A 12,541-nucleotide genomic window follows, 5' to 3' on the forward strand; every position below is an offset into this window, starting at 1 on the left:
GGGGAGAGCGGGAGGGAGGGGGGGAGAGCGGGAGGGAGAGCGGGAGGGAGGGGGGGAGAGCGGGAGGGAGGGGGGGGGAGCGGGAGGGGGGGAGAGCGGGAGGGGGGGAGAGCGGGGGGGATGGAGGGGGGGAGAGCGGGAGAGAGGCAGGGGGGGGCGAGAGGGGGAGGGGGGAGAGAGGGGGAGGGGGAGGGGTGAAGAGAGGGAGGGGTGAAGAGAGGGGGGGGGAAGTGAGGGGGGGAAGGGAGGGGAAGAGAGGGAGGGAGGGGAAGAGAGGGAGGGAGGGGAAGAGAGGGAGGGAGGGGGAGAGAGGGAGGGAGGGGGAGAGAGAGAGGGGGAGAGAGGGAGGGAGGGAGGGGGAGAGAGGGAGGGGGAGAGAGGGAGGGAGGGAGGGGGAGAGAGGGAGGGAGGGGGGGAGAGAGGGAGGGAGGGGGGGAGAGAGGGAGAGAGGGAGGGAGTGAGGGGAGAGAGGGAGGGAGGGGGAGAGAGGGAGGGAGGGAGGGGGAGAGAGGGAGGGAGGGAGGGAGGGGGAGAGAGGGAGGGAGGGGGAGAGAGGGAGGGAGGGGGAGAGAGGGAGGAAGGGGGAGAGAAGGGGGGGGAGAGTGGGAGGGAGGGGGTGAGAGAGGGAGGGAGGGAGGGGGGGGAAGAGAAGGGGGGAGAAGAGAAGGAGGGGAGAAGAGAGAGAGGGAGGGGTGGAAGAGAGGGAGGGATGGTGGTGGGGTGGAGAGGGTGGTGGGGTGGAGAGGAGAGAAGGCAAAGTAAGTATTGGTGGTGACAATGAAAGGAACATTGGCGTTACAATTGACTGACAGCACATTGTGTTAATTCGATAGCCCCACAATATCTGTAGTAACTGTTATCCAAAGATTCAGGTTACTGCTTCAGTCAACATTTCTCTGCCCAATACCAAGCCTCCCAGCGATGCAAGTGGAAAGTCTAGCCCTCGATAACTAAAGACAGATTGTTTGGAGTGAAAGAATATTCCATTTTAATCGAGCACACTCAGAATTTCCTCCGTCCATTCCCAGATTCTTTGTGCATCCCCTAAATTACCCAAAATGTCCAAAGTCTGCAGCAGTGTCTGCACTCACTGCTGGAACTAGTATCAGCACTTCACTGCTTGCCAGTGTTTGATTTTGGTCACATGCAACATTACAGCTTATTTTGAAATGAACAATAGCGCAGAGATTTGTGTTCGTAGTGCTCCCCTTCTTCATCTATATTAGAGAAAACGCTCTTGGCAGACACTTCAAACGTGTTCCTGTTACCTTGGTGGCAGCCTTGCTCCCTCCCTGACTACTCTGGCGACATCAGTTCCAGGAAGACTCCCTACAGACTTGGGGCGAGAACAGGAAGTGAAGAAAACTGCTGACCTGCTGTGGGCTACTCGGGCACTGACTGACCCTGGGGACGCACATAGTGGGAGGCAGATTTCCCAGCCTGAGTCAGCAGCTGAAGTCACAAAGCAACAGAGCCCATGTGCAGATAGCCAGGGATACTCCCTGTGATCCACACCGCCAGGGCACTCAGACAGAGATGGAGGCTCCACTGGGGAGTCTCCGTGACATTAATCAAACTGATTTTTATTTATATATTCAAGTTTGAGAAGTGCCCTGAGTTTAATTGCCCTTTGTAGTCACACAGTCGGGGAAATGCAGACACTTACTACAATGCCGTACTGCCCCCAGGCGATGGTATTGGCCCGTGTTGCTGGTCCCCGGATGTCTCCCAGCCTTTTCATCCAGCGCCTGGGCTTCTTGTAGTTTGGGACTTTATTAACGAATTTCAGCTTTGGCTTCTCCGGAATGATCACATCTGAGAAAACAAAGCCACAACCGTCCAGCAGCTCACTGCGTCCCAATAATCAGCAGCCCCTGTCCCCTTCCACATCTCCACGACTCTTGTGTTATGGTCAGTGAGAATTAGAAATATTTACCAGAGAACCCACTTTCCTTCCTTCCTTCCTCCCTCCCTCCCTCCCACACTGTGTCCAGGAGTAATTCCCTATAAACTGGGAACAAGAACAGGAAGAAAAGATAACTTCAGACCTGCTGTGGGCTGCTCAGGGGCTGATTGACACCATTTTTTTTAAATAGTGTCAGCTTTGGCTCAGTTGGTAACACCCTCGCCTCGGAGTCACAAAAATCTAGGTGCAGTACTGAAGGAGTGGTGCACTGTCAGAGATGCCGTCTTTCGGATGAGTCATTAAACCGAGGCCCCGTCTGCCCTCTCAGGTGGACTTAAAAGATCCCATGGTGCGATTTCGAAGAAGAGCAGGGGAATTAGCCCCTATGTCCTGGCCAATATTTATCCCTCAATCCACATCACTAAAAAAGCATTGCTGTTTGTGGGAGCTTGATGTGTGCAAAGACAGCCCCTCCGACAGAGCAGCACTCCTTCAGTACTGCACTCGAGTGCCAGCCTACATTATGCGCTCAAGTGGAGCGGGAGTGGGACTTGAACCCACGACCTTCTTTCAACAATTTATTGAAGGCAAGTCGTGTTTAACCAACTTGATCCGAGTTTTTTGATGAGGTAACAGAGAGGGTTGCGGTTGACGTGGTGTACATGGATTTCCAAAAGACGTTCTACAAAGTGCCACATAATAGGCTTGTCAGCAAAGTTGAAGGCCATGGAATAAAAGGGACAGTGGCAGCATGGATACGGGATTGGCTCAGTGACAGGAAACAGAGAGTAGTGGTGAATGGTTGTTTTTCGGACTGGAGGAAGGTATACAGTGGTGTTCCCCAGGGGTCGGTACTGGGACCATTGCTTTTCTTGATATATATTAATGACTTGGACTTGTGGGCACAATTTCAAAATTTGCAGATGACACAAAACTTGGAAGTATAGTGTACAGTGAGGAGGATAGGGATCGACTTCAAGAGGACAGAGACACGCTGGTGAAATGGGCGGACACATGGCAGATTAAATTTAACACAGAAAAGTGTGAAGTGATACATTTTGGAAGAAAGAATGAGGAGAGGAAATATAAATTAAAGGGTACAAGTGCACAAATCATTGAAGATGGCAGGGCAGGTTGAGAAAGCAGTTAAAAAAGCTTATGGAATCCTGCATTTCATCAACAGTGGTATAGAGTACAAAAGTGTGGAAATGATGATGAACCTGTATACAACACTGGTTCAGCCTCAACTGGAGTATTGTGTCCAATTCTGGGCACCGCACTTTAGGAAGGATGTGAAGGCCTTAGCGAGGGTGCAGAAAAGATTTACGAGAATGATTCCAGGGATGAGGGACTTCAGTTACGTGGATAGACTGGAGAAGCTGGGGTTGTTCTCCTTAGAGCAGAGAAGGTTGAGAGAAGATTTGATAGAGGTGTTCAAAATCATGAAGAGTTCAGACAGAGTAGATAGAGAGAAACTGTTCCCATTGGCGGAAGGGTCGAGAACCAGAGGATACAGATTTAAGGTGATTGGCGAAAGGCGACATAAGGAAACACTTTTTTACGCAACGAGTGGTTAGGATCTGGAATGCACGGCCTGAAAGGGTGGTGGAGACAGACTCAATCACGGCTTTCCAAAGGGAATTGAGTAAGTACCTGAAAGAAGCAAATTTACAGAGCTACAGGGAACGGGCGAGTTGCTCTTGCAGAGAGCCGGCACAGGCTCGACGGGCCAAATGCCCTCCTTCTGTGTTGCAACCATTCTATGATTCTAACTCAGAGACGAGAGTGCTACCCACTAAGCCATGGTGGATACCTGACACAAATATTAAAGACACTTCGGAGTTGTACTCACGACAAAAGGGCAAGTTTTCATATGCCGTTTGGTCTCTGATCTGAAACTCAGGCCTTACCCAGATCAGGGACTTGACTTGACTGAGGTGTCAACCACTAGAGATTATATGGGGTGTCCAGCATATTCACCTGATGTTTGAAAGGTGGGAACTACCACACCAGCAGACTGGCTTTTGTAGCAGAGGAGCGGTGAGGGATTGTGGCGGAGGTGCGGCGAATGTTTTTGTGATGGAGGAGCGGCGAAAGATCGTGGCGGAGGTGTGGCGAATGTTTGTGGCAGAGGATTGGCGAGTGGCGGAGGTGTGGCGAATTAGGGTATGGGGCCCAGAAGAGCCGAGGGCCCAGGGGCAGCACGGACCAGCCCACACTATGATATGTGTGCGCACTAGGTCCGTGCAGCAGAGCTGGTCTCCAGTCATCCTGGTTAACCCTTGCCACTGGATAAAGGCCTTGCTCTGTCAAGCCCGTGTGGTGGCTGGTGTGCAACGGTCACCACACGTTAAAAAAATCCACGCAGACATCTTCCACCCCCTCAATTGGAGTTCAGGACTGGAACATCGGGTACTTCTTTGAAACATCTGTGAACTCATTGGAAGCAAGTCATCCTCGTTCGAGGGACCGCCTTTGATGATGAGACTGATGCATCCAAGTGAATGCACAGAATCACAGTAAAATAGAGTACAATACACGGAAATAGTGCACGGGATAAAAGCCGTTTGTAGGCTGCATTTCTTACACAGTTTGATGAAACACAGAACTTTTGTTCTAAAACAACCTTACATAGACCTTCACAATACAATGCTGCACATGGATGGTGGAAGTTTTCCATCCATGAAATTCAGATCTCGAACCAGAACTGAAGCTGGGCAACGAGATATACTAAGGGACGTCCTTGAGGGTTAGATGACTTCCTTGCAGTAAATTGACAGACCTCACAACTTGAGGAATTGTGCCAAGTGATAGGAGGATGACAAATATCACATGCCTGTTCAAAGAAAATGAGAAGGTTAGCCAGGAAATGATATGGCAATCGGTCTTACTTCGGTTGTGGATAAACTTCAAGAGTCCATAATATGGGATAAAACTGGAAAGGTAAAACGCTATTTTGGTAGCAATATCTCGCCTGAGTCAGAAGGTTGTGGGTTCAAGTCTCAATCATAAGATTCAGCCTGACACACCAGTGCAGTACTGAGGGAGTGCTGCATTGTCGGAGGTGTTGCCTTTCGAATGAGACGTTAAACTGAGGCCCCAACTCAGGTGGATGTAAAAGATCCCATGGCACTATTTGAAGGAAGGGCAGGGGAGGACTCCCTGCTGACCTAGCCGATATTTATCCCTCAACCAACATCACGAAAACAGATTATCTGGTCATCATCACATTGCTGTTTATGGGATCTTGTACACAAATTTGTTGCAGTATTCCCCACACTACAACAGTGTCTACACTTCAGATGTACTTAATTGGCCATAAAGCACTTAGGGACATCCTTGTGTCGTGAAAGGCATTATATAAATGCAAGTCTTTCTTTCTATTGAAGGATTTTCAACGTACACCTGTAAAGGGCAGATGCGTTTTGACTATTTGAACTGATATTTAAAAGGAAATATCAGAGTGATATATGGTGGATGTGTATATGGATTTTCAGAAAGTGTTTGATAAGGTGATACATAAGAAATTGGTTACAAGACCCAAGGTATTAAAAGGAATGAACCCATGTGGATTGGGAGCTAGCGGGGGACCAGGAAGCAAAGAGTAGGAGTAAATGGACATTTATTTGGGTTAACAGGGTGTTGCCCAGGGATTGGTACTAGGACCACTTCTGGATTCTATTTATATAAAACAATTTGGTCAAAGCCACAAGAGGAATAATATCGATATTTGATGCTACCAAATTAGACAACTGGCAGACGGTGAGGCAGGGTGCGGGAGAACATACGACAGGTTAGTGGAGTGGGCAGGTGCAGATCAATGTTGAGAGTAGCAGCAACAACGTGTATTTATATAGCGACTTTAGCATAGTGAAACGTCCCAAGGCACTTCACAGGAGTATTATGAGACAAAAGATTTTACACCGAACAACATAAGGAGAAATTAGGGCAGATGACCAAAAGCTTGATTTTAAGAACATAAGAATTAGTAGCAGCAATAGGCCATTGGCCCCTCGAGCCTGCTCCACCATTTAATAAGATCATGGCTGATCTGATCTTGGGCTCAGCTCCACTTCCCTTCCCACTCCCCATAACCCTTCACTCCCCTATCGTTAAAAAATCTGTCTACACTGCCTAGTCTACCTGTCTGATACTGCCCAGTCTACCACTGTCTGTCCCTGCCCAGTGTATCTCTGTCTGTCCCTGCCCAATCTATCCGGTCTGATCCTGCCCAATGTATCTCTGTCTGACCCTGCCCAGTGTATCTCTGTCTGTCCCTGCCCAATCTATCCGGTCTGATCCTGCCCAATGTATCTCTGTCTGACCCTGCCCAGTGTATCTCTGTCTGTCCCTGCCCAGTCTATCCGCTGTCTGACGCTTCCCCGTTTAGTCTCTGTCTGACCCTGCCTGCTCCACTTCCCTGCCCACTGCCCATAACCCTTCACTCCCTTATCATTCAAAAATCTGTCTATCTCCACCTTAAATATATTCAATGACCCAGCCTCCACCGTTTGCTGCGGCAGAGAATTCCACAGGTTTACGACCCTGAGAGAATAAATTTCTCCTCATCTCAGTTCCAAATGGGCAACCCCTTATTCTTAAACTATGCCCCCTAGTTCTAGATTTCCCCCACAAGTGGTAACATCCTCTCTGCATCGACCTTGTCGAGCTCCCTCAGTATCTTATATGTTTCGATTCTTCTAAACTCCAATGAGTATAGACCCAACCTGCGCAAAGTTTCTTCAAAAGTCAACCCAATCATCTCAGGAATCAACCAAGTGAACCTTAGCTGAACAGCCTCCAATGCAAGTATATCCTTCCTTAAATAAGGAGGCCAAAACTGTACGCAGTACTCCAGGTGTGGTCTCACCAATGCCCTGTACAGTTGTAGCAGGACTTCTCTGTTTTTATAATCTATCCCCCTTGCAATAAAGGCCAACATTCCATTTGCCTTCCTGATCACTTGCTGTACCTGCATACTAACTGTTGTGTTCCTAACACAGATGAGGCTGCACACGGAGGTTAAAGTAATAGGTCCTTCTGTAAACATAGAAACATAGAAAATAGGTGCAGGAGTAGGCCATTCGGCCCTTCGAGCCTTCACCACCATTCAATAAGATCATGGCTGATCATTCCTTCAGTACCACTTTCCTGCTTTCTCTCCATACCCCTTGATCCCTTTAGCAGTAAGGGCCATATCTAACTCCCTCTTGAATATATCCAATGAACTGGCACCAACAACATTCTCTGAGTGAAGAAGTTTCTCCTCATCTCAGTCCTATAAATGGCCTGCCTCTTATCCTAAGACTGTGTCCCCTGATTCTGGACTTCCCCAACAACGGGAACATTCTTCCCGCATCTAACCTGTCCAGTCCCATCAGAATCTTATATGTTTCTATAAGATCCCCTCTCATCCTTTTAAACTCCAGTGTATAAAGGCCCAGTTGATCCAGTCTCTCCTCATATGTCAGTCCAGCCATCCCTGGAATCAGTCTGGTGAACCTTTGCTGCACTCCCTCAATAGCAAGAACGTCCTTCCTCAGATTAGGAGACCAAAACTGAACACAATATTCCAGGTGAGGCCTCACCAAGGCCCTGTACAACTGCAATAAGACTTCCCTGCTCCTATACTCAAATCCCCTAGCTATGAAGGCCAATATATCATTTGCCTTCTTCACCGCCTGCTATACCTGCATGCCAACTTTCAATTACTGATGAACCATGACACCAGGTCTCGTTGCACCTCCCCTTTTCCTAATCTGCCGCCATTCAGATAATATTCTGCCTTCGTGTTTTTACCCCCAAAGTGGATAACCTCACATTTATCCACATTATACTGCATCTGCCATGCATTTGCCCACTCACCTAACCTGTCCAAGTCACCCTGCAGCCGCTTAAGAGTCCTCCTCATAGTCCACACTGCCACCCAGTTTAGTGTCATCTGCAAACTTGGAGATATTACACTCGATTCCAACCTCTATATCATTAATATATATTGTGAAGAGCTGGGGTCCCAGCACTGAGCCCTGCGGCACTCCACTAGTCACTGCCTGCCATTCTGAAAAGGCCCTGTTTATCCCGACTCTCTGCTTCCTGTCTGCCAACCAGTTCTCTATCCACGTCAGTACATTACCCCCAATACCATGTGCTTTGATTTTTCACACCAATCTCTTGTGTGGGACCTTGTCAAAAGCCTTTTGAAAGTCTAAATACACCACATCCACTGGTTCTCCCTTGTCCACTCTACTAGTTACATCCTCAAAAAATTCCAGAAGATTTGTCAAGTATGATTTCCCTTTCATAAATCCATGCTGACTTGGACCAATCCTGTCACTGCTTTCCAAATGCGTTGCTATTTCATCCTTAATGATTCTGTACTCTGTTTCGATATAGTGCCATGGGATCTTTTACAACCACCTGAGAGGAGAGACAGGGCATCCGATTAACGTCTCATCCACAAGACAGCACGGCACCTCTGATAGTGCAGCACGCTAGTACTCTACAGTGGGACTTGAACTCATGATCTTATGACTCAGATGCAAGAATGCCAACACTATGCCATGGCTGGCCAATGGAAACAGATATCAAGAGCTGCAACCCGGCTGCATTTTTAACTCCTCTAGCGTACAGAACAACTGCAGTGTCCCAAAATACAGCCCAGTTTGGCAGTCAAAGCTGGCAACTTCTGGTCTATGTGGCTCAAAACAACACTCTGTGGTGCACTAACCCACCAAGCTATTGGGAGAGCAGCAGACACACTATTATATCCACAACTCTGGTAAGCAAGCTTTTCTTCCTTCCTGTTTGGTACAACTGTTGCTGCAACTTTAACTACAGCCCTTCCCTACAACAGGCAACAGGATAAAGTGCGGAACAAGGTTGTTTCTAACTCACCATTATAACTGGGAGGATGCCCATATGTCTTCAGTCCAACTGAAAGAACATTTGTATAATTCTGATATGGACCTGTAATGAAAGATGATGTTATTGAGTGTGGAATATTGAATTGTGCTCACTGCGGGCACAGCACAGACTCTGGGACACCCAGCCCACTGTGGGCACAGACCCCGCACCCAGCTCACTGTGGGCACAGACCCCGGGAACACCCAGCTCACTGTGGGCACAGACCCCGCACCCAGCTTACTGTGGGCACAGGCCCCGGGAACACCCAGCTCACTGTGGGCACAGACCCTGGGAACACCCAGCTCACCGTGGGCACAGACCCCGCACCCAGCTCACTGTGGGCACAGACTCCGGGACATCCAGCTCACTGTGGGCACAGACCCCGGGACACCCGGCTCACTGTGCGCACAGACCACGGGGCACCCAGCTCACTGTGGGCACAGGCCCCGGGACACACAGCTCACTGTGGGCACAGAACCCGCACCCAGCTCACTGTGGGCACAGATCCCGGGGAACACCCAGCTCACTGTGGGCACAGACCCCGCACCCAGCTCACTGTAGGCACAGACCCCCGGAACACCCAGCTCACCGTGGGCACAGACCCCGCACCCAGCTCACTGTGGGCACAGACTCCGGGACATCCAGCTCACTGTGGGCACAGGCCCCGGGACACACAGCTCACTGTGGGCACAGATCCCGCACCCAGCTCACTGCGGGAACAGACCCCGGGACACACAGCTCACTGTGGGCACAGTTCCCGCACCCAGCTCACTGCGGGCACAGGCCCCGGGAACACCCAGCTCACTGTGGGCACAGACCCCGCACCCAGCTCACTGTGGGCACAGACCCTGGGAACACCCAGCTCACTGTGGGCACAGACCCCGCACCCAGCTCACTGTGGGCACAGGCCCCGGGGCACACAGCTCACTGTGGGCACAGACCCCGGGAACACCCAGCTCACCGTGGGCACAGACCCCGCACCCAACTCACTGTGGGCACAGACTCCGGGACACCCAGCTCACTGTGGGCACAGACCCCGGGACACCCAGCTCACTGTGCGCACAGACCCCGGGGCACCCAGCTAACTGTGGGCACAGACCTTGGGACACACAGCTCACTGTGGGCACAGACCCCGCACCCAGCTCACTGCGGGCACAGACCCCGGGAACACCCAGTTCACTGTGGGCACAGACCCCGCACCCAGCTCACTGTGGGCACAGACCCCGGGAACATCCAGCTCACTGTGGGCACAGACCCTGCACCCAGCTCACTGTGGGCACAGACCCCGGGATACCCAGCTCACTGTGGGCACAGACCCCGGGACACCCAGCTCACTGTGGGCACAGACCCCGGGAACACCCAGCTCACAGTGGGCACAGACCCTGCACCCAGCTCACTGTGGGCACAGACCCCGCACCCAGCTCACTGTGGGCACAGACCCTGGGACACCCAGCTCACTGTGGGCACAGACCCTGCACCCAGCTCACTGTGGGCACAGACCCCGGGACACCCAGCTCACTGTGGGCACAGACCCCGGGACACCCAGCTCACTGTGGGCACAGACCCTGCACCCAGCTCACTGTGGGCACAGACCCCGCACCCAGCTCACTGTGGGCACAGACCCTGGGACACCCAGCTCACTGTGGGCACAGACCCTGCACCCAGCTCACTGTGGGCACAGACCCCAGGACACCCAGCTCACTGTGGGCACAGACCCTGCACCCAGCTCACTGTGGGCACAGACCCCGGGACACCCAGCTCACTGTGGGCACAGACCCTGCACCCAGCTCATTATGGGCACAGACCCCGGGACACCCAGCTCACTGTGGGCACAGACCCTGCACCCAGCTCACTGTGGGCACAGACCCCTGGACACCCAGCTCACTGTGGGCACAGACCCCGGGAACACCCAGCTCACAGTGGGCACAGGCCCTGCACCCAGCTCACTGTGGGCACAGACCCCGCACCCAGCTCACTGTGGGCACAGACCCTGGGACACCCAGCTCACTGTGGGCACAGACCCTGCACCCAGCTCACTGTGGGCACAGACCCCAGGACACCCAGCTCACTGTGGGCACAGACCCTGCACCCAGCTCACTGTGGGCACAGACCCCGGGACACCCAGCTCACTGTGGGCACAGACCCCGGGACACCCAGCTCACTGTGGGCACAGACCCCGGGAACACCCAGCTCACAGTGGGCACAGACCCTGCACCCAGCTCACTGTGGGCACAGACCCCGCACCCAGCTCACTGTGGGCACAGACTCTGGGACACCCAGCTCACTGTGGGCACAGACCCTGCACCCAGCTCACTGTGGGCACAGACCCCAGGACACCCAGCTCACTGTGGGCACAGGCCCTGCACCCAGCTCACTGTGGGCACAGACCCTGCACCCAGCTCACTGTGGGCACAGACCCTGCACCCAGCTCACTGTGGGCACAGACCCAGCTCACTGTGGGCACAGATCCCGCACCCAGCTCATTGCGGGCACAGACCCCGGGAACACCCAGCTCACTGTGGGCACAGACCCCGGGAACACCCAGCTCACTGTGGGCACAGACCCTGCACCCAGCTCACTGTGGGCACAGACCCCGGGAACACCCAGCTCACTGTGGGCACAGACCCAGCTCACTGTGGGCACAGACCCCGGGAACACCCAGCTCACTGTGGGCACAGACCCTGCACCCAGCTCACTGTGGGCACAGACCCCGGGAACACCCAGCACACTGTGGGCACAGACCCCGCACCCAGCTCACTGCTATCACAGACCCCGAGTCCCTGGCCCACCCTGGCGAGGAGGAGCCGACGGTTCGCGGCCCACCTCACACCGCACCCCGATGCCCCTACCTGCAGCCCCGGGGCCGCCACTCACTCCCCGCAGGACGCGGCCCAGCCGCCACACGAGCAGCGCCATCGCACAGTCACTGAGCCCGGCCCAGCACCGCGCGCGGAGCGGCTCACTCCGTCCACCCGCTCGCCCTCCCCGCACAGCGCCCCCAGCGGGGAGGACCCAGGGGAGAGGAAGCGAAGGGGAAAGGTGGGAGGGAGAGAGAAGGGGGAGTTAGAGAGAAAGGGAGGGCGAGAGAGATGGAGGGAGAGTGAGAAGGGGCAGGGGGGAGGGAGAGAGAAGGGGAAAGGGGGAGAGAGAAGGGGAGAGGGGGAGAGAAGGGGGAGGGGAAGAGAGGAGAGAGAGAGTGGGAAGGGGAGAGAGAGGTAGGGGGGATAGAGAGGGAGAGAGGAGGGGCACTTAGAGAGAAAGAGAGGGAGGGAGAGAGAAAAAGGGATGGAGGGAGAGAGAGAGAGCGGGGAGTGAGGGAGGGAGGGAGAGAGAGAGGGACAGGTAGGCGGAGAGAGGGAGGGCGGGCGGAAACAGAGAGAGTGGGAAAAGAGAGAGGGGTCAGGGGAGAGAGAGGGTGAGAGGGGGAGGGACAGAGAGATGGAGGCGGGAGAGACAGGGGGAGGGAGAGACAGGGGGAGGGGGAGAGAGTGGGATGCGGAGGGAGAGAGCAGGGGAGGGAGAGAGAGGGGGAGGGAGGAGGCGAGGAAGAGAGAGGGAGTGAGAGAGGATCGAAGGGGGAAAGAGGATGGAGGGAGATAGAGGGGGGAGGGGGAGAGAGAGAGGCAAAAGGTGGGAAAGAGAGAGAGAGAGAGAAAGGGAGGGAGGGAGGGAGGTTCAGAGAGAAGGGGAGAGAGGGAGGTTGAGAGAGAGGGGGGAGAGAGGTGGAGAGAA

The 12,541-nt window shown here is 53.4% G+C and overlaps 1 protein-coding gene across 1 annotated transcript; it reads right to left on the reverse strand.

Moving 5' to 3' along the window:
* Positions 1-1,623: 1,623 nt before the first annotated feature.
* Positions 1,624-11,812, reverse strand: mrpl16 (mitochondrial ribosomal protein L16). Its single transcript, XM_070859376.1, has 3 exons — positions 11,659-11,812; positions 8,801-8,872; positions 1,624-1,815 (listed from the first exon to the last, which is right to left on the reverse strand). The coding sequence occupies exons 1-3, from the start codon at positions 11,723-11,725 to the stop codon at positions 1,637-1,639; spliced, it is 318 nt and encodes a 105-aa protein (XP_070715477.1). The 5' UTR covers positions 11,726-11,812; the 3' UTR covers positions 1,624-1,636.
* Positions 11,813-12,541: the final 729 nt, after the last annotated feature.

The sequence above is a fragment of the Pristiophorus japonicus genome, chromosome 17 (genome assembly GCF_044704955.1).
Source record: "Pristiophorus japonicus isolate sPriJap1 chromosome 17, sPriJap1.hap1, whole genome shotgun sequence".
Classification (NCBI taxonomy): Eukaryota; Metazoa; Chordata; class Chondrichthyes; family Pristiophoridae; genus Pristiophorus; species Pristiophorus japonicus.